Source organism: Monodelphis domestica, chromosome 4 (assembly GCF_027887165.1).
Source record: "Monodelphis domestica isolate mMonDom1 chromosome 4, mMonDom1.pri, whole genome shotgun sequence".
NCBI classification, from domain to species: domain Eukaryota; kingdom Metazoa; phylum Chordata; class Mammalia; order Didelphimorphia; family Didelphidae; genus Monodelphis; species Monodelphis domestica.
The window spans coordinates 429,625,834-429,646,499 of NC_077230.1; the positions used below are offsets into that span (position 1 = coordinate 429,625,834).

Consider the following 20,666-nt stretch of genomic DNA (forward strand, 5'->3'; position numbering starts at 1 on the left):
GGTTTTTTACTCACCCGTTCTTGCAGCTGTATTTTTGAAGTCAAGTTAAAAAAAAAGAAAACAAAACTGACTGATAGAGCAAGTAATAAATCAAAGAGAGAAAGGAAAAAGATTTCACAGAAACTTTTTGAGGGTTTTCTCACCAACCTCGTGGTCAGCCATAAACTGTAATGATTAAAATAGTGGAAGACATAAATTGTTGTAGATATAAGAGTGGTTGAGTAAATTGTGACCGCAGAAAATATGGTTTCAAGACAGTGTCTTGTTTTAAAATCAAATATATAAGGTGGTCACCAGGGAAATATTCCCAATTATGAAATATACCCAAATCAACTGGGTTTTATAGAGATTTTAATTCATCCAATGAGGAATTAAAGAAAGAGAGAAAAAGGAAATAATGAGAAACGGATAGGCTAGCCCAGGGCAGCTCTGGCCAACCCAGGCCTTAAGCCCTAAGAGAAAGATCAGTCAGTCCTTAATCACTCACCACAAGATTTGTTCAAGTAAGGATTCTAGTGACACCAGGCCAGCTTCATCTCAGCTGACTTCACCAGCTCAATCCTGAATCTGAATGTCTCTGAGCTCCTATTTAAAGGGAATTTTCTCCTATGTCACCTCCCCTAAGTTCTTCCATCTACCAATCACAATAGACGTTTTTCAAAGGACAGACCATTCTTAGTTCACACCTAAGGCGGCTTAAATTTTTTTATTAAGTTCACACCAGAAAACTTCTGAGTAAGTTTCTCACCTCTTTGCTCCTTGTAAATTCACAACTTGCCTGACCTTTATAGGTACTTAGCACCCTTTTGTATTATATCCAAAAATAGGCATAGCTTAAGAACTTTTTGTCTTACTATAAGAATGGGTTTAAATACTTTTCATTGTTCAGCAAAGAGTTTACAACTTTATCTTCCCCTAAAGCATGCTTAAGTATGGTGAAGTAGAGTTCTCACATTCCTGATCAAGTACCTTCACTGCCCAAATGAGGAATGGTCCCAATGGGGAATGGTCTTAACCCAACCTTATGAAGTAGGGTCTGGGAATTTTTTAAGGTTTACAATCTTAACCTTATGAAGTAGGGTCTGAGAATTTTTAAGGTTCACACCCCTCTAGGGTAAGCCGAGGGTTCCGGGGCTCCAGATCCACTCTAACCCTCTCACTGTCCAGGACTAGTCAGGGAGAGTCAGGCCCAGAGCATGGAGATCATGCTGGGCCAAAGGCACCTCAGGGAGAGCAACAGCCTGTGGCCCGGCTCTCCAGAGTCCCTTTATAGGGGGCCCTGGTGGCTCCTGGAGGTTCCCCTGAAAAGGCAAAGGGGGCCTGGGGAGGCTGCAACAGCCTCAAGCTACAGCCCTGCTCAAAGACTTCAGAGCTTTCCCCAGAGCCCCTGCCTAGAATGTGGGCTGCCTGTCCTTCCCTCTCCAGAGCTAGCTGAGCAGCGGGCCTTGGGCTTTGGCTCTGAGCTCTGCAGGAAAGGCCCCGGGGCGCCTCCTGAGACAGGCCCAAACTTTCGGGTGGCCCCCCCACACCCCCTTTGTGTCCAGGGGCTGGAGAGGACCTTCCTCCGGGGTGCTGCCCCCTTCTTCCTTGTCCTGCCTTGCATGGGACCCGGGGAATGCTGCCAGCTGGCCCCCCCTGACCCTCCTGACCCATGCATGAGGTCACAACGGGGGCCTCCTGGCTGTGTTACGCCTGCGAGGCTGCCCCTTCTTAGCTCAGCTGTCCCAGAGAGCCATAGCCAGTCTGCCCTCCCCGCAGAGAGTATCCTGGCCCTCCTCCAGCAGCCCCCTCCACCCCCACCCCAGAGCCCTGATCTTCAGGCGCACCGAGACTCCCTGAGCCCAATGAAACCCCGGAAACCCTCACCAGGTGGGGCCCCGGCCTGGGGGGCTGCAGGGATGCAGGGGAGCCCGCGGGGGCCGGCCAGCCCCCAGCTCCGGCCTGCTTCCTCCCTGCTCGCAGTTGTTCTGCCCGGAGAGCTCCACCTGCCGGAAGTGGAAGCGGAACTATCCTTCCCGCTGTGCTTCCCCAAGCCTGGCCCTCTACAGAGAGCCGTGGCGGAGGGCAACTACCCGCCCCTCGGGCCGTTCACGGCCATGTTCGAGAGTGACTTTCTGCAGGTGACCCCAGGCAGGCCGATGGGCCCGGCTGGGGGAGGACGGGGGAGGGCTGGGAGGCGGCGGCGGGAGGGGGGGGGGTAGTGGGAGGCAGTGAGGGGGTGGCAGGGGGCCGTGGGGGCGGGGGCTGTGGGGGATGGCAGGGGTGGTAGGGGGCGGCGGGGGGGAGGGAGGGGCGGTGGGGGGCGCCAGGCGGAGGTCAGGGTGCTCCCGGCTGCCCCGCCCCGGCCTCCCCAGGTCACCAACAAGGGGGAGCCTGTCTTCCTGCACAAGAAGGAGAACCCGGTGACCATGGCTGTGGCCTCCTCCTTCCCGGGGCTCCTGCTCCCGGACCTCGTCCTGCTGGCCCGGCCCGTCCAAAGCAAGAAGCAGCCTCCGCGGCTGGAGCTCACCAGGTGACCGGGCGGCCCGGCCCTGCCTGCCTGCCCCCCTCTCTGTGCCGGGCCCGGCTCACCCCGTGCTCCCCACAGGCTGCTGCCGGCACAGCTGGTCCGCCTGTTTGTCCACAGCGAGGCCGGATGGAGGCTGAAGCTCCGCCTGGCCTCCGGCCGCAGTTTCTACCTGAGGCTGGTGGCCGAGCCGGCCGAGGGCTGCCTCCTGTTCAACCGCTGGCGCTTCCTGATCTTCCTGATGCAGGGGCCCATCCCGGCCTGGGCCCGGAGCCCCGACGAGCAGGCCGCCCAGGTGAGGGCCGCCCGGAGCCCCCTCTGACGCCGGGAGGCGGCGCGGGCGGCCCGTGACCCCCACTCTTCCTCTCCCCCAGGACGAGAGCGCCCCGATGTCCGCAGCGGGTGAGAAAACCCTCCTCCTGCCTCCTGCCCCGGCGCCTCCGCCTGGCTCTGGGTTTCTGAGGCCCTTCTGGTCCCTCCACAGAGGCCCCCCCCAAACGGAAGGAGGTGGCCTTCCCTCCCCAGTACCCCGTCCCGAGGACCAAGGGGAGCCCGGGCTGGACCTGGGACAAAGCACTGCACTACCCTGGGCCGCTCTCCCAACTGATGGACCAGCAGAGCGCCCCGGCCCTCCCGGAAGTGATGTCGAGAGCGGAAGCCGCCCCCATGTCCTTCCGGTCCCAGCAGAAGCTCCCAGTCAGGAGAGAAGAGCAGCAGAAGTGGGCGTGGCCCCAAGCGTGCGGGGGCGGGGGGGAAGGGGCGGGGGCGGGGGCGGGGGCGGGCACAAGGGCCTGGAGGAGAGGGAGGGCTGGTCCTGGACACCCAGCAGGCCAGAGTGCGGTGGGTTGCTTCCTTAGATCAGAGCCCACCCTTTTCAGGAGGAGCACCCCGGGGAGCCTAGTGGAAGTGGAAGGTAAAGGACGCCCCCCTCCCCCCTGCTCCCCTGCTCTCTGGCTCGGGGCTCTTCCGGAGGCCTAACCCGGTCCCGAATCCCCCCCAGGGCAGCCGAGAGTCACCATCCGGACTCTGTTCTCCACAATTTCCGGGTCTCACCTGTCTAAGGTACTAGGGAGGCTGGGACTGACTGTCAGGCCAGCTGGGCCCGGCCCAGAGGCCCGGCGTGACTCCTCCCCCCTGCCCTTGCCAGGCTGCCTCACCAGCGGAGACGTCCTCTTCAGGGCCCTCCAGGCCACCCTCCCAAGAGCACCCCCAGGAGCCGGGCACTGCCAACAAGCTGCCGCTCCCCCAAGAGCAGCCGCAGCCCCAGGAGCTCCCCCAAGAGCAGCCGCAGCCCCAGGAGCTCCCCCAAGAGCAGCCGCAGCCCCAGGAGTTCCCCCAAGACCAGCCGCAGCCCCAGGAGCTCCCCCAAGACCAGCCGCAGCCCCAAGAGCTCCCCCAAGACCAGCCGCAGCCCCAGGAGCTCCCCCAAGACCAGCCGCAGCCCCAGGAGCTCCCCCAAGACCAGCCGCAGCCCCAGGAGCTCCCCCAAGAGCAGCCGCAGCCCCAGGAGCTCCCCCAAGACCAGCCGCAGCCCCAGGAGCTCCCCCAAGAGCAGCCGCAGCCCCAAGAGCTCCCCCAAGACCAGCCGCAGCCCCAGGAGCTCCCCCAAGAGCAGCCGCAGCCCCAGGAGCTCCCCCAAGACCAGCTGCAGCCCCAGGAGCTCCCCCAAGACCAGCTGCAGCCGCAGCCCCAAGAGGGCCCCCAAGAGAGGCGCCATTCCAAGAGGCACCACCACCACTCAAAACACCACCACCACCATTCAAAATGGCAGCAGCTCCCCCAAGAGCAGCCACAGCCCCGAAGGCTGTGCAAATGCCCGAGCATGCAGGAGCCGCCACTGCGGGTTAAGGTTCGGGAAACCTTAGGGGAGCCCAGAACACTGGCCGAAGGTCTTTTAAAAAAAATTGAGGCCTGGGATGCCTGGCGGTTCGGGTGGGTCCGCTGCCAGCCTCCGGAAGCCGCCGGGGTCGCCACAGAGCAGCCCAAGGACAACCCGAGGGACGGTCCGGAGCCCACCCAGGCCTCACAGCCCTGCGCCAGTTTCAAGGCTCTGAGGAAGGCTATCCAGAAGCCACCGAGCTGGCTCACCAGAGCATGGCAACAGGGCAAAAAGGTGGTCTGCACCTGTACCAGGGGCTCCAGCTAATCCCCTGCCCAGGCCACCTAACTGCATTAGATTTTTTTTTTTATTTTTTTTAAATATATTTTATTTGATTATTTCCAAGCATTATTCATTAAAGACATAGATCATTTTCTTTTCCTCCCCCCACCCCCACCCCCCATAGCCAATGCGTAAGTCCACTGGTTATTACATGTTTTCTTGATTTGAACCCATTGCTTTGTTGATAGTATTTGCATTGGAGTGTTCATTTAGAGTCTCTCCTCTGTCATGTCCCCTCAACCGCTGTATTCAGGCAGTTGCTTTTCCTCGGTGTTTCCACTCCCATAGTTTATCCTTTGCTTATGAATGGTGTTTTTTTTTTCTCCTGGATCCCTGCAAGTTGTTCAGGGACATTACACCGCCACTAATGGAGAAGTCCATTACCTTCGATTATACCACAGTGTATTAGTCTCTGTGTACGATGTTCTCCTGGTTCTGCTCCTCTCGCTCTGCATCACTTCCTGGAGGTTGTTCCAGTCTCCATGGAACTTCTCCACTTTATTATTCCTTTTAGCACAATAGAATTCCATCACCAACATATACCACAGTTTGTTCAGCCATTCCCCAATTGAAGGGCATCCCCTCGTTTTCCAGTTTGGGGCCACCACAAAGAGCGCAGCTATGAATATTCTTGTACAAGTCTTTTTCCCCATTATCTCTTTGGGGTACAGACCCAGCAGTGCTATGGCTGGATCAAAGGGTAGACAGTCTATTAGCTCCCTTTGGGCATCATTCCAAATTGCCCTCCAGAATGGCTGGATCAGTTCTCAACTCCACCAGCAATGAATTAATGTCCCTACTTTGCCACATCCCCTCCAGCATTCATTACTTTCCTTTGCTGTCCTGTTAGCCAATCTGCTAGGCGTGAGGTGATACCTCAGAGTTATTTTGATTTGCATCTCTCTGATTATACGAGATTTAGAGCACTTCTTCATGTGCTTGTTAATAGTTTTGATTTCTTTATCTGAGAACTGCCTATCCATGTCCCTTGCCCATTTATCAATTGGAGAATGGCTTGATTTTTTTTTGTACAATTGATTTAGCTCTTTATAAATATGAGTAATTAAACCTTTGTCAGAGGTTTCTATGAAGATTTTTTCCCAATTTGTTGTTTCCCTTCTGATTTTAGTTACATTGGTTTTGTTTGTACAAAAGCTTTTTAGTTTGATGTAGTCAAAATTATTTTACATTTTGTGATTCTTTCTATGTCTTGCTTGGTTTTAAAGCCTTTCCCCTCCCAAAGGTCTGATATGTATACTATTCTGTGTTTACCCAATTTACTTATGGTTTCCTTCTTTATGTTTAAGTCACTCACCCATTTTGAATTTATCTTGGTGTAGGGTGTGAGGTGTTGATCTATTCCTAGTCTCTCCCACACTGTCTTCCAACTTTCCCAGCAGATTTTATCGAATAGTGGATTTTTGTCCCAAAAGCTGGGATCTTTGGGTTTATCGTATACTGTCTTGCTGAGGTCACTTTCCCCCAGTCTATTCCACTGATCTTCCTTTCTGTTTCTTAGCCAGTACCAAATTGTTTTGATGACTGATGCTTTGTAATATAGCAAGGCCCCCATCATATGTGTTTTTTTTCATTATTTCCCTGGATATCCTTGATCTTTTGTTCTTCCAAATGAACTTTGTTATGGTTTTTTCTAAATCAGTGAAGAAGTATTTTGGTTGTTCAATGGGTATGGCACTAAATAGATAAATAAGTTTGGGTAGGATGGTCATTTTTATTATATTGGCTCGTCCTATCCATGAGCAGTTAATGTTTTTCCGTTTGCTCAAGTCTAGTTTTAGTTGTGTGGCGAGTGTTTTGTAGTTTGTGTTCATATAGTTCCTGTGTTTGTCTCGGGAGGTAGATTCCTAGGTATTTTATTTTGTCTAAGGTGATTTTGAATGGGATTTCTCCTTCTAGTTCTTGCTGCTGAGCTGTGTTGGAGATATATAGAAAAGCTGATGATTTATGTGGGTTTATTTTGTATCCTGCAACTTTGCTAAAGTTGTTGATTATTTCCATTAGCTTTTTGGTTGAATCTCTAGGATTCTTTAAGTAGACCATCATGTCATCCGCAAAGAGTGATAACTTGGTCTCCTCCTTGCCTATTTTGATGCCTTCAATTCCTTTATCTTCTCTAATTGCTACTGCTAGTGTTTCTAGTACAATGTCAAATAGTAGAGGTGATAATGGGCATCCTTGTTTCACTCCTGATCTTACTGGGAATGCATCTAGTTTATCCCCATTGCAGATGATATTAGCTGATGGTTTTAGATATATACTGTTTATTATTTTTAGGAATGACCCTTTTATTCCTATGCTTTCTAGTGTTTTTAATAGGAATGGGTGTTGTATTTTATCAAAGGCTTTTTCTGCGTCTCAATTGAGATAATCATGTGGTTCTTGGTAGTTTGCTTGTTGATGTGGTCAATTATGTGGATGGTTTTCCTAATGTTGAACCAGCCCTGCATCCCTGGTATGAATCCTACTTGATCATGGTGAATGATCCTTCTGATTACTTGCTGGAGTCTTTTTGCTAGTATCCTATTTAAGATTTTTGCATCTATATTCATTAGGGAGATTGGCCTATAGTTTTCTTTCTCTGTTTTTGCCCTGCCTGGTTTTGGAATCAGTACCATGTTTGTGTCGTAAAAGGAGTGTGGTAGAACTCCCTCTTTGCTTATTATGTCAAATAGTTTGTATAGTATTGGGATTAACTGTTCTCTGAATGTTTGATAGAATTCACTGGTGAATTCATCAGGCCCTGGGGATTTTTTCTTAGGAAGTTCTTTGATGGCTTGTTGGATTTCATTTTCTGATATGGGATTATTTAAGAATTCTATTTCCTCTTCTGTTAGTCTAGGCAGTTTGTGTTTTTGTATATATTCATCCATTTCTCCTAAATTGGTGTATTTATTGCCATATAATTGGGCAAAGTAATTTCTAATGATTGCCTTACTTTCCTCTTCATCGGAGGTGCTGTCCCCCTTTTCACCTTTAATGCTGTTAATTTGCTTTTCTTCCTTCCTTTTTTTAATTAGATTGACCAGTACTTTGTCTATTTTGTTTGTTTTTTCAAAGTACCAGCTTCTTGTCTTATTTATTAAATCAATAGTTCTATCACTTTCGATTTTATTAATTTCTCCCTTAATTTTTAGGATTTCTAGTTTGGTTTTGATCGCTTTCGAGTTTTTTCATTTGCATTTCCAGTTGATTGATCTCTGCTCTCCCTTGTTTGTTAATATAAGCATTCAGGGATATGAATTTACCTCTGATTACCGCTTTGGGTGCATCCCAAAAGGTTTGAAAGGATGTCTCGCCATTGTCATTTTCCTTGATGAAATTATTAATTGTTTCTATGACTTCTTCTTTAACCTAAACGGTTTTGGAGTATCATATTGTTTAATTTCCAATTGGTTTTAGATTTGGTTTTCCATGTACCATTACTAATCATTATTTTTATTGCCTTGTGATCTGAGAAGGCTGCATTCACTATTTCTACTTTCCTGCATTTGTGTGCTATGTTTCTGTGACCTAATGTATGGTCAATTTTTGTGAATGTGCCATGTGGTGCTGAGAAGAAGGTGTATTCCTTTTTATCCCTATTTATTTTTCTCCATATGTCTATTAATTCTAATTTTTCTAAGATTTCATTCACTTCTTTTACCTCTTTCTTATTTATTTTTTGATTTGATTTATCTAAATTTGATAATGGTTGGTTTAAGTCTCCCACTAATATGGTTTTACTGTCTATTTCTTCCTTCAATTCTCCTAGTTTCTCCATTAGAAATTTGGGTGCTATGTTATTTGGTGCATACATGTTGATTAATGATATTTCCTCATTGTCTAGAGTCCCTTTTAACAAAATATAATTACCTTCTCTATCCCTTTTGATCAGGTCTAATTTTGCTTTGGCTTTATCAGATATCATGATTAACACTCCTGCCTTCTTTTTATCAGTTGAGGCCCAGAAGGTCTTACTCCATCCTTTAATTCTGACCTTGTGGGTGTCAACCCGCCTCATGTGTGTTTCTTGAAGACAACATATGGTAGGGTTTTGGATTCTAATCCATTCTGCTATTCGTCTACGTTTTATGGGTGAGTTCATCCCATTCACGTTCAAAGTTATGATTGTCATTTGTGGACTCCCTGGCATTTTGATATCCTTCCCTAATTCTAACCTTTTCTTCTTCGGCTCTACCTTTTAGTCCAGTGATTTACTTTGAATCAGTCCCCCTTGTCCCCTCCCTTGATGTTTCCCTTTTTAGTCCCTCCCTTTTTGTTCCCTCCCCCTCCCCCCTCTCTTTCCCTCCCTTTTTGTTTACCCTCTCCCCCATCCCCCCCATCCCCCCCTTGGTTTTCTCTTCTCCCTACCCTTGTTGGGTAAGATAGAATTCATGATCCCAATGGATCTGGATGTTTTTCCCTCTCAGAGTTGATTTCCCTGAGATTAAGGTTTAAGTAAAAAACCCCTCTCTTCCTCTCCTTCTTATAGGAGTTTTCTTCCCCTCCCCTTCCCATGTGAATCTTTGTGTGAGAAAGCTTATTCTATTTGGTCTTTCTTTACCCCCTATTTATACATTACATTTTCCCCACATATTAATATATATAATTTGATGTAAATGTAGTCCTTATAGAAGAGAGTTTGACTTGAAGAAAAAGATAAGATTTATCTCCTTTTCCCTTTCTTTCATATTTCCCTTTTTATGTTTCTCTTGCTTTCTGTGATTGGATATCAAATTTTCCACTAAGTTCTAAGTATTCAGAGAAAATAAAGTGAGAGCATCAAATCAAGATTGATCAATAGAATGAAAAGTGATATAAAATGGTATAAAAATGTTCTTAAAATACTTTCTCTCTTATCCCCTTTTTGTTGTTTTTGAATCGCATACCAAATATATTCGCATCTTTTACATTTTCCAAACAGCAGTGCAAACATCAATTCAAGTATCAATGTTCCCAAAGACATGACATTCTGATTTGTAGTAGACATAATAAGAATGAAGCTAATGAAGTGACCTTGCACCTTCTGGCTGCGTGTTTCTTATATGAGCCTTATTTAAATCTCTGCTTCTGGGTAAATGAACCATTCAATAGAATAACCCAGAATATACCATAACCAATGTTTGCAAAATTCATTCCACCAAACCAACGTTTGGATTAACAGAAACTTGATTTGCTTTCGATGTAGAAGCAATTTCTACAGCTTCTTGTTCATATAGAGTTTGATGTGACTTATTTTTCCTAGTTGTCAATGAATAATATTCCATCTGCTTTTACTACAAGCTTATTAGTGTGTATTTTTTCCTATTTTCAATACATACTCCAAAAGGGGAAACTGAGGGAATACTTTGCCCTTGCTCCATGTATGTGTGCAATAACCTATTCCACCCAGGAGGGTCAACAACTGCGCGTCCACAGACATTGTCCAACCTAGAGCACTCAGTTTACCTCTGAGGCTTTACTTTCATATACCAGAACGTCTTCCAGTACTTGAAGTGGAAGCTAATAAACCACGAATCCAGTGGCCTGCCTGAATTCTGGGACTGGTATTAGAGAGCCAGAAAGAATCCCCATAAAGATATTCCCCAAGAAGATGGAGTTCAAGGACTAATGATCAATAATGATATTAACATGTAACTACAGCAATGGCAGTTGGAACATAATGTCTACATAGGCATTGCCAGGAACATAATCTATACATGGATGTAGATGATCAATTTTCAATAACTTGGGTTCCTAATTAGAATTTCAAAGTGCATTTTGCCTGACATCTCATCGCTTTCCTAAGAGCAGGAGGAGCAGTGGGTTGGCTAGGAGGGTTAATGTCCAGAGCAAGTTGGGACAGAGATTTTGATAATGTTCTTAACTCTCTTTTAATGTTTCTTATGAAAGCTACAATCTCTCCCTGACTTTCCTCTATAAGCTCAAGCCGAGTATTTAGTTCTGCATTTTGTTGAGTAGTAGAAGGAACATTCCGTTGGTTTGACTGAGAAGTGGGTTTTTTAAGGAAATACAATATTACAGCTATAACAATCAAAATCCAAGGGGGAGTACTGTGTTGATTATATTTTGCCATAAATCGCATGGTATGAGAAATTTCAGAGAGACAAAGAATGCGAATTTTACAAGCTTGGTCATAGAGCTGAATAGCCAGTTGTTAAGTATGTTGTGAACTGGCTGTAACCACATATTTCTAAAGTAAACACGTGGGAAGCAGGACAAGGCCAAAAGCTTTCCCAGGTTTTTCTGGTCCTAATTTAGGCAGCTGCTAGCCAGGACCTTAGGACCCTGTTGCTAAGATCTAAAATAGCTTAATTTAAGGAGATTCAAAAAGGTTTTTTACTCACCCGTTCTTGCAGCTGTATTTTTGAAGTCAAGTTAAAAAAAAAGAAAACAAAACTGACTGATAGAGCAAGTAATAAATCAAAGAGAGAAAGGAAAAAGATTTCACAGAAACTTTTTGAGGGTTTTCTCACCAACCTCGTGGTCAGCCATAAACTGTAATGATTAAAATAGTGGAAGACATAAATTGTTGTAGATATAAGAGTGGTTGAGTAAATTGTGACCGCAGAAAATATGGTTTCAAGACAGTGTCTTGTTTTAAAATCAAATATATAAGGTGGTCACCAGGGAAATATTCCCAATTATGAAATATACCCAAATCAACTGGGTTTTATAGAGATTTTAATTCATCCAATGAGGAATTAAAGAAAGAGAGAAAAAGGAAATAATGAGAAACGGATAGGCTAGCCCAGGGCAGCTCTGGCCAACCCAGGCCTTAAGCCCTAAGAGAAAGATCAGTCAGTCCTTAATCACTCACCACAAGATTTGTTCAAGTAAGGATTCTAGTGACACCAGGCCAGCTTCATCTCAGCTGACTTCACCAGCTCAATCCTGAATCTGAATGTCTCTGAGCTCCTATTTAAAGGGAATTTTCTCCTATGTCACCTCCCCTAAGTTCTTCCATCTACCAATCACAATAGACGTTTTTCAAAGGACAGACCATTCTTAGTTCACACCTAAGGCGGCTTAAATTTTTTTATTAAGTTCACACCAGAAAACTTCTGAGTAAGTTTCTCACCTCTTTGCTCCTTGTAAATTCACAACTTGCCTGACCTTTATAGGTACTTAGCACCCTTTTGTATTATATCCAAAAATAGGCATAGCTTAAGAACTTTTTGTCTTACTATAAGAATGGGTTTAAATACTTTTCATTGTTCAGCAAAGAGTTTACAACTTTATCTTCCCCTAAAGCATGCTTAAGTATGGTGAAGTAGAGTTCTCACATTCCTGATCAAGTACCTTCACTGCCCAAATGAGGAATGGTCCCAATGGGGAATGGTCTTAACCCAACCTTATGAAGTAGGGTCTGGGAATTTTTTAAGGTTTACAATCTTAACCTTATGAAGTAGGGTCTGAGAATTTTTAAGGTTCACACCCCTCTAGGGTAAGCCGAGGGTTCCGGGGCTCCAGATCCACTCTAACCCTCTCACTGTCCAGGACTAGTCAGGGAGAGTCAGGCCCAGAGCATGGAGATCATGCTGGGCCAAAGGCACCTCAGGGAGAGCAACAGCCTGTGGCCCGGCTCTCCAGAGTCCCTTTATAGGGGGCCCTGGTGGCTCCTGGAGGTTCCCCTGAAAAGGCAAAGGGGGCCTGGGGAGGCTGCAACAGCCTCAAGCTACAGCCCTGCTCAAAGACTTCAGAGCTTTCCCCAGAGCCCCTGCCTAGAATGTGGGCTGCCTGTCCTTCCCTCTCCAGAGCTAGCTGAGCAGCGGGCCTTGGGCTTTGGCTCTGAGCTCTGCAGGAAAGGCCCCGGGGTGCCTCCTGAGACAGGCCCAAACTTTCGGGTGGCCCCCCCACACCCCCTTTGTGTCCAGGGGCTGGAGAGGACCTTCCTCCGGGGTGCTGCCCCCTTCTTCCTTGTCCTGCCTTGCATGGGACCCGGGGAATGCTGCCAGCTGGCCCCCCCTGACCCTCCTGACCCATGCATGAGGTCACAACGGGGGCCTCCTGGCTGTGTTACGCCTGCGAGGCTGCCCCTTCTTAGCTCAGCTGTCCCAGAGAGCCATAGCCAGTCTGCCCTCCCCGCAGAGAGTATCCTGGCCCTCCTCCAGCAGCCCCCTCCACCCCCACCCCAGAGCCCTGATCTTCAGGCGCACCGAGACTCCCTGAGCCCAATGAAACCCCGGAAACCCTCACCAGGTGGGGCCCCGGCCTGGGGGGCTGCAGGGATGCAGGGGAGCCCGCGGGGGCCGGCCAGCCCCCAGCTCCGGCCTGCTTCCTCCCTGCTCGCAGTTGTTCTGCCCGGAGAGCTCCACCTGCCGGAAGTGGAAGCGGAACTATCCTTCCCGCTGTGCTTCCCCAAGCCTGGCCCTCTACAGAGAGCCGTGGCGGAGGGCAACTACCCGCCCCTCGGGCCGTTCACGGCCATGTTCGAGAGTGACTTTCTGCAGGTGACCCCAGGCAGGCCGATGGGCCCGGCTGGGGGAGGACGGGGGAGGGCTGGGAGGCGGCGGCGGGAGGGGGGGGGGGGTAGTGGGAGGCAGTGAGGGGGTGGCAGGGGGCCGTGGGGGCGGGGGCTGTGGGGGATGGCAGGGGTGGTAGGGGGCGGCGGGGGGGAGGGAGGGGCGGTGGGGGGCGCCAGGCGGAGGTCAGGGTGCTCCCGGCTGCCCCGCCCCGGCCTCCCCAGGTCACCAACAAGGGGGAGCCTGTCTTCCTGCACAAGAAGGAGAACCCGGTGACCATGGCGGTGGCCTCCTCCTTCCCGGGGCTCCTGCTCCCGGACCTCGTCCTGCTGGCCCGGCCCGTCCAAAGCAAGAAGCAGCCTCCGCGGCTGGAGCTCACCAGGTGACCGGGCGGCCCGGCCCTGCCTGCCTGCCCCCCTCTCTGTGCCGGGCCCGGCTCACCCCGTGCTCCCCACAGGCTGCTGCCGGCACAGCTGGTCCGCCTGTTTGTCCACAGCGAGGCCGGATGGAGGCTGAAGCTCCGCCTGGCCTCCGGCCGCAGTTTCTACCTGAGGCTGGTGGCCGAGCCGGCCGAGGGCTGCCTCCTGTTCAACCGCTGGCGCTTCCTGATCTTCCTGATGCAGGGGCCCATCCCGGCCTGGGCCCGGAGCCCCGACGAGCAGGCCGCCCAGGTGAGGGCCGCCCGGAGCCCCCTCTGACGCCGGGAGGCGGCGCGGGCGGCCCGTGACCCCCACTCTTCCTCTCCCCCAGGACGAGAGCGCCCCGATGTCCGCAGCGGGTGAGAAAACCCTCCTCCTGCCTCCTGCCCCGGCGCCTCCGCCTGGCTCTGGGTTTCTGAGGCCCTTCTGGTCCCTCCACAGAGGCCCCCCCCAAACGGAAGGAGGTGGCCTTCCCTCCCCAGTACCCCGTCCCGAGGACCAAGGGGAGCCCGGGCTGGACCTGGGACAAAGCACTGCACTACCCTGGGCCGCTCTCCCAACTGATGGACCAGCAGAGCGCCCCGGCCCTCCCGGAAGTGATGTCGAGAGCGGAAGCCGCCCCCATGTCCTTCCGGTCCCAGCAGAAGCTCCCAGTCAGGAGAGAAGAGCAGCAGAAGTGGGCGTGGCCCCAAGCGTGCGGGGGCGGGGGGGAAGGGGCGGGGGCGGGGGCGGGGGCGGGCACAAGGGCCTGGAGGAGAGGGAGGGCTGGTCCTGGACACCCAGCAGGCCAGAGTGCGGTGGGTTGCTTCCTTAGATCAGAGCCCACCCTTTTCAGGAGGAGCACCCCGGGGAGCCTAGTGGAAGTGGAAGGTAAAGGACGCCCCCCTCCCCCCTGCTCCCCTGCTCTCTGGCTCGGGGCTCTTCCGGAGGCCTAACCCGGTCCCGAATCCCCCCCAGGGCAGCCGAGAGTCACCATCCGGACTCTGTTCTCCACAATTTCCGGGTCTCACCTGTCTAAGGTACTAGGGAGGCTGGGACTGACTGTCAGGCCAGCTGGGCCCGGCCCAGAGGCCCGGCGTGACTCCTCCCCCCTGCCCTTGCCAGGCTGCCTCACCAGCGGAGACGTCCTCTTCAGGGCCCTCCAGGCCACCCTCCCAAGAGCACCCCCAGGAGCCGGGCACTGCCAACAAGCTGCCGCTCCCCCAAGAGCAGCCGCAGCCCCAGGAGCTCCCCCAAGAGCAGCCGCAGCCCCAGGAGCTCCCCCAAGAGCAGCCGCAGCCCCAGGAGTTCCCCCAAGACCAGCCGCAGCCCCAGGAGCTCCCCCAAGACCAGCCGCAGCCCCAAGAGCTCCCCCAAGACCAGCCGCAGCCCCAGGAGCTCCCCCAAGACCAGCCGCAGCCCCAGGAGCTCCCCCAAGACCAGCCGCAGCCCCAGGAGCTCCCCCAAGAGCAGCCGCAGCCCCAGGAGCTCCCCCAAGACCAGCCGCAGCCCCAGGAGCTCCCCCAAGAGCAGCCGCAGCCCCAAGAGCTCCCCCAAGACCAGCCGCAGCCCCAGGAGCTCCCCCAAGAGCAGCCGCAGCCCCAGGAGCTCCCCCAAGACCAGCTGCAGCCCCAGGAGCTCCCCCAAGACCAGCTGCAGCCGCAGCCCCAAGAGGGCCCCCAAGAGAGGCGCCATTCCAAGAGGCACCACCACCACTCAAAACACCACCACCACCATTCAAAATGGCAGCAGCTCCCCCAAGAGCAGCCACAGCCCCGAAGGCTGTGCAAATGCCCGAGCATGCAGGAGCCGCCACTGCGGGTTAAGGTTCGGGAAACCTTAGGGGAGCCCAGAACACTGGCCGAAGGTCTTTTAAAAAAAATTGAGGCCTGGGATGCCTGGCGGTTCGGGTGGGTCCGCTGCCAGCCTCCGGAAGCCGCCGGGGTCGCCACAGAGCAGCCCAAGGACAACCCGAGGGACGGTCCGGAGCCCACCCAGGCCTCACAGCCCTGCGCCAGTTTCAAGGCTCTGAGGAAGGCTATCCAGAAGCCACCGAGCTGGCTCACCAGAGCATGGCAACAGGGCAAAAAGGTGGTCTGCACCTGTACCAGGGGCTCCAGCTAATCCCCTGCCCAGGCCACCTAACTGCATTAGATTTTTTTTTTATTTTTTTTAAATATATTTTATTTGATTATTTCCAAGCATTATTCATTAAAGACATAGATCATTTTCTTTTCCTCCCCCCACCCCCACCCCCCATAGCCAATGCGTAAGTCCACTGGTTATTACATGTTTTCTTGATTTGAACCCATTGCTTTGTTGATAGTATTTGCATTGGAGTGTTCATTTAGAGTCTCTCCTCTGTCATGTCCCCTCAACCGCTGTATTCAGGCAGTTGCTTTTCCTCGGTGTTTCCACTCCCATAGTTTATCCTTTGCTTATGAATGGTGTTTTTTTTTTCTCCTGGATCCCTGCAAGTTGTTCAGGGACATTACACCGCCACTAATGGAGAAGTCCATTACCTTCGATTATACCACAGTGTATTAGTCTCTGTGTACGATGTTCTCCTGGTTCTGCTCCTCTCGCTCTGCATCACTTCCTGGAGGTTGTTCCAGTCTCCATGGAACTTCTCCACTTTATTATTCCTTTTAGCACAATAGAATTCCATCACCAACATATACCACAGTTTGTTCAGCCATTCCCCAATTGAAGGGCATCCCCTCGTTTTCCAGTTTGGGGCCACCACAAAGAGCGCAGCTATGAATATTCTTGTACAAGTCTTTTTCCCCATTATCTCTTTGGGGTACAGACCCAGCAGTGCTATGGCTGGATCAAAGGGTAGACAGTCTATTAGCTCCCTTTGGGCATCATTCCAAATTGCCCTCCAGAATGGCTGGATCAGTTCTCAACTCCACCAGCAATGAATTAATGTCCCTACTTTGCCACATCCCCTCCAGCATTCATTACTTTCCTTTGCTGTCCTGTTAGCCAATCTGCTAGGCGTGAGGTGATACCTCAGAGTTATTTTGATTTGCATCTCTCTGATTATACGAGATTTAGAGCACTTCTTCATGTGCTTGTTAATAGTTTTGATTTCTTTATCTGAGAACTGCCTATCCATGTCCCTTGCCCATTTATCAATTGGAGAATGGCTTGATTTTTTTTTGTACAATTGATTTAGCTCTTTATAAATATGAGTAATTAAACCTTTGTCAGAGGTTTCTATGAAGATTTTTTCCCAATTTGTTGTTTCCCTTCTGATTTTAGTTACATTGGTTTTGTTTGTACAAAAGCTTTTTAGTTTGATGTAGTCAAAATTATTTTACATTTTGTGATTCTTTCTATGTCTTGCTTGGTTTTAAAGCCTTTCCCCTCCCAAAGGTCTGATATGTATACTATTCTGTGTTTACCCAATTTACTTATGGTTTCCTTCTTTATGTTTAAGTCACTCACCCATTTTGAATTTATCTTGGTGTAGGGTGTGAGGTGTTGATCTATTCCTAGTCTCTCCCACACTGTCTTCCAACTTTCCCAGCAGATTTTATCGAATAGTGGATTTTTGTCCCAAAAGCTGGGATCTTTGGGTTTATCGTATACTGTCTTGCTGAGGTCACTTTCCCCCAGTCTATTCCACTGATCTTCCTTTCTGTTTCTTAGCCAGTACCAAATTGTTTTGATGACTGATGCTTTGTAATATAGCAAGGCCCCCATCATATGTGTTTTTTTTCATTATTTCCCTGGATATCCTTGATCTTTTGTTCTTCCAAATGAACTTTGTTATGGTTTTTTCTAAATCAGTGAAGAAGTATTTTGGTTGTTCAATGGGTATGGCACTAAATAGATAAATAAGTTTGGGTAGGATGGTCATTTTTATTATATTGGCTCGTCCTATCCATGAGCAGTTAATGTTTTTCCGTTTGCTCAAGTCTAGTTTTAGTTGTGTGGCGAGTGTTTTGTAGTTTGTGTTCATATAGTTCCTGTGTTTGTCTCGGGAGGTAGATTCCTAGGTATTTTATTTTGTCTAAGGTGATTTTGAATGGGATTTCTCCTTCTAGTTCTTGCTGCTGAGCTGTGTTGGAGATATATAGAAAAGCTGATGATTTATGTGGGTTTATTTTGTATCCTGCAACTTTGCTAAAGTTGTTGATTATTTCCATTAGCTTTTTGGTTGAATCTCTAGGATTCTTTAAGTAGACCATCATGTCATCCGCAAAGAGTGATAACTTGGTCTCCTCCTTGCCTATTTTGATGCCTTCAATTCCTTTATCTTCTCTAATTGCTACTGCTAGTGTTTCTAGTACAATGTCAAATAGTAGAGGTGATAATGGGCATCCTTGTTTCACTCCTGATCTTACTGGGAATGCATCTAGTTTATCCCCATTGCAGATGATATTAGCTGATGGTTTTAGATATATACTGTTTATTATTTTTAGGAATGACCCTTTTATTCCTATGCTTTCTAGTGTTTTTAATAGGAATGGGTGTTGTATTTTATCAAAGGCTTTTTCTGCGTCTCAATTGAGATAATCATGTGGTTCTTGGTAGTTTGCTTGTTGATGTGGTCAATTATGTGGATGGTTTTCCTAATGTTGAACCAGCCCTGCATCCCTGGTATGAATCCTACTTGATCATGGTGAATGATCCTTCTGATTACTTGCTGGAGTCTTTTTGCTAGTATCCTATTTAAGATTTTTGCATCTATATTCATTAGGGAGATTGGCCTATAGTTTTCTTTCTCTGTTTTTGCCCTGCCTGGTTTTGGAATCAGTACCATGTTTGTGTCGTAAAAGGAGTGTGGTAGAACTCCCTCTTTGCTTATTATGTCAAATAGTTTGTATAGTATTGGGATTAACTGTTCTCTGAATGTTTGATAGAATTCACTGGTGAATTCATCAGGCCCTGGGGATTTTTTCTTAGGAAGTTCTTTGATGGCTTGTTGGATTTCATTTTCTGATATGGGATTATTTAAGAATTCTATTTCCTCTTCTGTTAGTCTAGGCAGTTTGTGTTTTTGTATATATTCATCCATTTCTCCTAAATTGGTGTATTTATTGCCATATAATTGGGCAAAGTAATTTCTAATGATTGCCTTACTTTCCTCTTCATCGGAGGTGCTGTCCCCCTTTTCACCTTTAATGCTGTTAATTTGCTTTTCTTCCTTCCTTTTTTTAATTAGATTGACCAGTACTTTGTCTATTTTGTTTGTTTTTTCAAAGTACCAGCTTCTTGTCTTATTTATTAAATCAATAGTTCTATCACTTTCGATTTTATTAATTTCTCCCTTAATTTTTAGGATTTCTAGTTTGGTTTTGATCGCTTTCGAGTTTTTTCATTTGCATTTCCAGTTGATTGATCTCTGCTCTCCCTTGTTTGTTAATATAAGCATTCAGGGATATGAATTTACCTCTGATTACCGCTTTGGGTGCATCCCAAAAGGTTTGAAAGGATGTCTCGCCATTGTCATTTTCCTTGATGAAATTATTAATTGTTTCTATGACTTCTTCTTTAACCTAAACGGTTTTGGAGTATCATATTGTTTAATTTCCAATTGGTTTTAGATTTGGTTTTCCATGTACCATTACTAATCATTATTTTTATTGCCTTGTGATCTGAGAAGGCTGCATTCACTATTTCTACTTTCCTGCATTTGTGTGCTATGTTTCTGTGACCTAATGTATGGTCAATTTTTGTGAATGTGCCATGTGGTGCTGAGAAGAAGGTGTATTCCTTTTTATCCCTATTTATTTTTCTCCATATGTCTATTAATTCTAATTTTTCTAAGATTTCATTCACTTCTTTTACCTCTTTCTTATTTATTTTTTGATTTGATTTATCTAAATTTGATAATGGTTGGTTTAAGTCTCCCACTAATATGGTTTTACTGTCTATTTCTTCCTTCAATTCTCCTAGTTTCTCCATTAGAAATTTGGGTGCTATGTTATTTGGTGCATACATGTTGATTAATGATATTTCCTCATTGTCTAGAGTCCCTTTTAACAAAATATAATTACCTTCTCTATCCCTTTTGATCAGGTCTAATTTTGCTTTGGCTTTATCAGATATCATGATTAACACTCCTGCCTTCTTTTTATCAGTTGAGGCCCAGAAGGTCTTACTCCATCCTTTAATTCTGACCTTGTGGGTGTCAACCCGCCTCATGTGTGTTTCTTGAAGACAACATATGGTAGGGTTTTGGATTCTAATCCATTCTGCTATTCGTCTACGTTTTATGGGTGAGTTCATCCCATTCACGTTCAAAGTTATGATTGTCATTTGTGGACTCCCTGGCATTTTGATATCCTTCCCTAATTCTAACCTTTTCTTCTTCGGCTCTACCTTTTAGTCCAGTGATTTACTTTGAATCAGTCCCCCTTGTCCCCTCCCTTGATGTTTCCCTTTTTAGTCCCTCCCTTTTTGTTCCCTCCCCCTCCCCCCTCTCTTTCCCTCCCTTTTTGTTTACCCTCTCCCCCATCCCCCCCATCCCCCCCTTGGTTTTCTCTTCTCCCTACCCTTGTTGGGTAAGATAGAATTCATGATCCCAATGGATCTGGATGTTTTTCCCTCTCAGAGTTGATTTCCCTGAGATTAAGGTTTAAGTAAAAAACCCCTCTCTTCCTCTCCTTCTTATAGGAGTTTTCTTCCCCTCCCCTTCCCATGTGAATCTTTGTGTGAGAAAGCTTATTCTATTTGGTCTTTCTTTACCCCCTATTTATACATTACATTTTCCCCACATATTAATATATATAATTTGATGTAAATGTAGTCCTTATAGAAGAGAGTTTGACTTGAAGAAAAAGATAAGATTTATCTCCTTTTCCCTTTCTTTCATATTTCCCTTTTTATGTTTCTCTTGCTTTCTGTGATTGGATATCAAATTTTCCACTAAGTTCTAAGTATTCAGAGAAAATAAAGTGAGAGCATCAAATCAAGATTGATCAATAGAATGAAAAGTGATATAAAATGGTATAAAAATGTTCTTAAAATACTTTCTCTCTTATCCCCTTTTTGTTGTTTTTGAATCGCATACCAAATATATTCGCATCTTTTACATTTTCCAAACAGCAGTGCAAACATCAATTCAAGTATCAATGTTCCCAAAGACATGACATTCTGATTTGTAGTAGACATAATAAGAA

At 47.9% G+C, this 20,666-nt stretch overlaps 3 protein-coding genes and 1 long non-coding RNA gene across 12 annotated transcripts; 3 read left to right on the top strand and 1 right to left on the bottom strand.

Annotated features, from left to right (window-relative positions):
• Window positions 1-691: 691 nt before the first annotated feature.
• Window positions 692-1,203, bottom strand: LOC130458771 (uncharacterized). Its single transcript, XR_008918158.1, has 2 exons — window positions 1,068-1,203; window positions 692-1,021 (listed from the first exon to the last, which is right to left on the bottom strand). It is a non-coding gene; the product is annotated as an uncharacterized LOC130458771 (long non-coding RNA).
• LOC130458766 (Golgi-associated RAB2 interactor protein 5B-like) lies at window positions 1,015-5,735 on the top strand. 6 transcript variants are annotated; one of them, XM_056825387.1, is made up of 9 exons: window positions 1,015-1,869; window positions 1,963-2,120; window positions 2,355-2,512; window positions 2,588-2,801; window positions 2,881-2,908; window positions 2,991-3,225; window positions 3,364-3,419; window positions 3,507-3,568; window positions 3,654-5,735. In XM_056825387.1, the coding sequence occupies exons 1-9, from the start codon at window positions 1,197-1,199 to the stop codon at window positions 4,650-4,652; spliced, it is 2,583 nt and encodes an 860-aa protein (XP_056681365.1). In that variant the 5' UTR covers window positions 1,015-1,196; the 3' UTR covers window positions 4,653-5,735. The 6 variants fall into 6 exon arrangements, with proteins under 6 accessions (XP_056681365.1, XP_056681366.1, XP_056681369.1 ...); XM_056825388.1 differs by having other exon boundaries at window positions 3,385-3,419; XM_056825391.1 differs by lacking the exon at window positions 3,507-3,568 and having other exon boundaries at window positions 3,654-4,494.
• Window positions 5,736-12,196: 6,461 nt separating this feature from the next.
• LOC130459022 (acetylcholinesterase collagenic tail peptide-like) lies at window positions 12,197-13,216 on the top strand. The gene is made up of 2 exons (XM_056826237.1): window positions 12,197-12,869; window positions 12,963-13,216. The coding sequence occupies exons 1-2, from the start codon at window positions 12,197-12,199 to the stop codon at window positions 13,214-13,216; spliced, it is 927 nt and encodes a 308-aa protein (XP_056682215.1).
• A 164-nt stretch (window positions 13,217-13,380) lies between these two features.
• Window positions 13,381-15,726, top strand: LOC130458767 (cell surface glycoprotein 1-like). Of its 4 annotated transcripts, none has more exons than XM_056825393.1 (7): window positions 13,381-13,514; window positions 13,590-13,803; window positions 13,883-13,910; window positions 13,993-14,227; window positions 14,366-14,421; window positions 14,509-14,570; window positions 14,656-15,726. In XM_056825393.1, exons 1-7 carry the CDS (start codon window positions 13,411-13,413, stop codon window positions 15,652-15,654), a joined length of 1,698 nt encoding a protein of 565 aa, XP_056681371.1. In that variant the 5' UTR covers window positions 13,381-13,410; the 3' UTR covers window positions 15,655-15,726. The 4 variants fall into 4 exon arrangements, with proteins under 4 accessions (XP_056681371.1, XP_056681372.1, XP_056681373.1 ...); XM_056825394.1 differs by having other exon boundaries at window positions 14,387-14,421; XM_056825395.1 differs by lacking the exon at window positions 14,509-14,570 and having other exon boundaries at window positions 13,883-14,227; window positions 14,656-15,510.
• Window positions 15,727-20,666: the final 4,940 nt, after the last annotated feature.

Bases quoted from the DNA above. Each gene is read 5' to 3' on its own strand.
- LOC130458766 (XM_056825387.1), top strand. From the start codon at position 1,197: ATGGAGATCATGCTGGGCCAAAGGCACCTCAGGGAGAGCAACAGCCTG. The intron at 1,870-1,962 runs GTGGGGCCCCGG...CCCTGCTCGCAG, and splicing joins ACCCCGGAAACCCTCACCAG to TTGTTCTGCCCGGAGAGCTC. The intron at 3,420-3,506 runs GTAAAGGACGCC...AATCCCCCCCAG, and splicing joins GAGCCTAGTGGAAGTGGAAG to GGCAGCCGAGAGTCACCATC.
- LOC130459022 (XM_056826237.1), top strand. From the start codon at position 12,197: ATGGAGATCATGCTGGGCCAAAGGCACCTCAGGGAGAGCAACAGCCTG. The intron at 12,870-12,962 runs GTGGGGCCCCGG...CCCTGCTCGCAG, and splicing joins ACCCCGGAAACCCTCACCAG to TTGTTCTGCCCGGAGAGCTC.
- LOC130458767 (XM_056825393.1), top strand. From the start codon at position 13,411: ATGGCGGTGGCCTCCTCCTTCCCGGGGCTCCTGCTCCCGGACCTCGTC. The intron at 13,911-13,992 runs GTGAGAAAACCC...GTCCCTCCACAG, and splicing joins CGCCCCGATGTCCGCAGCGG to AGGCCCCCCCCAAACGGAAG. The intron at 14,571-14,655 runs GTACTAGGGAGG...TGCCCTTGCCAG, and splicing joins CCGGGTCTCACCTGTCTAAG to GCTGCCTCACCAGCGGAGAC.